This window comes from Austrofundulus limnaeus, unplaced genomic scaffold, assembly GCF_001266775.1.
Source record: "Austrofundulus limnaeus strain Quisiro unplaced genomic scaffold, Austrofundulus_limnaeus-1.0 Scaffold413, whole genome shotgun sequence".
Lineage (NCBI taxonomy): Eukaryota > Metazoa > Chordata > Actinopteri > Cyprinodontiformes > Rivulidae > Austrofundulus > Austrofundulus limnaeus.
This window is the reverse complement of record NW_013952815.1, coordinates 306,116-308,026: the sequence shown is the minus strand read 5'-3', so window position 1 is coordinate 308,026 and position 1,911 is coordinate 306,116. Positions and strand designations below refer to the sequence as shown.

The 1,911-nt window shown below is 46.8% G+C and overlaps 2 protein-coding genes and 1 long non-coding RNA gene across 3 annotated transcripts in view; 2 read left to right on the top strand and 1 right to left on the bottom strand.

Annotated features, from left to right (window-relative positions):
* Positions 1-1,911, top strand: part of LOC106528914 (uncharacterized) — a gene marked incomplete in the record, with an annotated part of 48,012 nt that overhangs the window by 41,579 nt on the left and 4,522 nt on the right. The window contains 1 exon segment of the mRNA XM_014024197.1: positions 1-125. Within this exon segment, the coding sequence (XP_013879651.1) occupies positions 1-125 (125 nt within the window).
* LOC106528920 (uncharacterized) overlaps positions 1-1,911 on the bottom strand; it is a 52,677-nt gene that overhangs the window by 46,426 nt on the left and 4,340 nt on the right. The gene's annotated exons all lie outside the window — the stretch shown is intronic.
* The window catches only part of LOC106528915 (UDP-glucuronosyltransferase 2A2), a 21,819-nt gene that overhangs the window by 16,253 nt on the left and 3,655 nt on the right, over positions 1-1,911 (top strand). The window lies entirely within an intron of this gene.

Here is a 1,911-nt window from a genome sequence, read left to right as displayed (position 1 = left end):
TTTGCTGACCAGCCAGACAACATGGCACATATTAAAGCCAAAGGAGCTGCAGCTGTTGTGAGCTTAAACTTCATGACAGCCGAAGACCTCAGAGATGCAATCAACACCGTCATCAATGACAAATCGTAAATTTCCTTTCAAACATCTWTCAGTATCTTASTATGGGAAGCGACTTCAGGTGTGAKCAATGATAGCTCCTCTAGTGTGTCATTGACAAACCAATCACATGCTTGGCATGGGGGTGCCGCCCTCCTTCAAAAGCCCCCCTGCCCTCCATCAGGTATTCTTGGTGTAGTAGGGGATGTGAAAATTAAAATAACTCCTCAGCAAGGAATTCAATTGTTTGTTGACTCGGCCATCAAGGTTACTCCTAAACAGGCTTTTTTTGCTGGCTATGAGCTTGTTGTCACGATTTTGTTTTAGGAAACAAAGTGGTGTGATTTTTGCATTGTGTCGGATCTCCCTTTTGATGATGACTTTATTGCCATTGTACAGAGCACAATGAAATTACGTTTAAGAACACACATTCAAGAAAAACACACATAACAAAACATGGGGGAACAGGTGAACAGGTCATGCAGCAACCGGGTCGCGCTACCTAACAGCTGGAAATAAGTAATAGGAAAGATGAGTTTAAAAAATTGCTCTGATCCTATGTTTACATCAGAAACATATGACTCGCAATAGGGCAAGACAGCCTGGGGCAGGGAGGCAACTTAGGTCAGATAACACATGAGATGGGGCGGGGATCAGTGGAGTCTGTGACATTGAGAGTAGGTCTCTGTACTAGGACCCGACCATAGCCCCTCCAGAGTCCAGAGTCACATGATGTTATCGGCTCAGCTCACCAGAGTTCAGAGTCTACTCCTCCTCAGCCTTGGGTTCACAGGCCAGGTCCAACATGGGTGATGTTGGCGGGAGGGAATCAAGCCCTTGTTGACATATCATCGTTGGGGAGTTTTAGCTTAGCATGGCCAATCAAGGCCAAGCCGCTGGGAGGCAACAGATGAACATAATTGTTTTGGGACAAAACAGCCTTGAATTTCCTGCTGCTTTTAATGTCTACTGCATCTCTCAAGTGGAGAAAAAAATTCCAATCAGCCGACTTCGGGGTCTCCTCGCCTCTTCACCGTCTGAAGCTTCACCCAGATATAATCCTACATGCCAGAGGCTCGCTCCTGTGCTGCTATTCTTGTCAGAATCACATCCAGTTTGCCATTTATCTCCCCCAGCAACTAAGTCTGTGTGCTCCCAGCCCGGCAGAAACCTTCCAGTGGTGCCCAACAGCTTCTCAACGGCCCGGACCGCTGTTAGGGTCYRTTTAACTTTTAATCCTTCTRCTGGTGTTTCTGCTGCCACTAGCTGTCAAGACTGTGTGCTAGCTAAARGGCCAGWACTAGTTCCTCTCAGAAAAGCAGATGGTAGCATTGATAAGGATGTGTGTCCAGTCCATGCCCAGCCTCCTGCAGACTCACCATGTCTGGGAAGGATCCCCATCCCCTCTGTGTTGCATGTATGTGAGTGAATCACACTCAGACAGCCCTGGTTGACCACTGCCATGCWGCTTTGGCACTGCAGATTTAACAATATCTATGTTACACCCCTAAAATGGGACAGAAGAGCCAAACAACTGCTCAGCTCTTGAACTGCTTTTTTTTCTATCGGGGTGGCCTTTTTTATGGACACATCTATGGGGGACATCTTTGTGGCTGCCAGTTGAGCATCTTCACGTACTTTCATTAGATTCTACTGCCTCGATGCGACAGGGTCATTGCTGGCACACTCAGTCCTTAGTGTAGGATTTTTGCTCTGCCCTAACACTTTGAATAGGCCCATGGTATCGACCTTCACATCCGTATTTTTAGTTCAAAGTGCTGTTACGTTTCAGAGCATGAAATCAGGGAGTGAGCT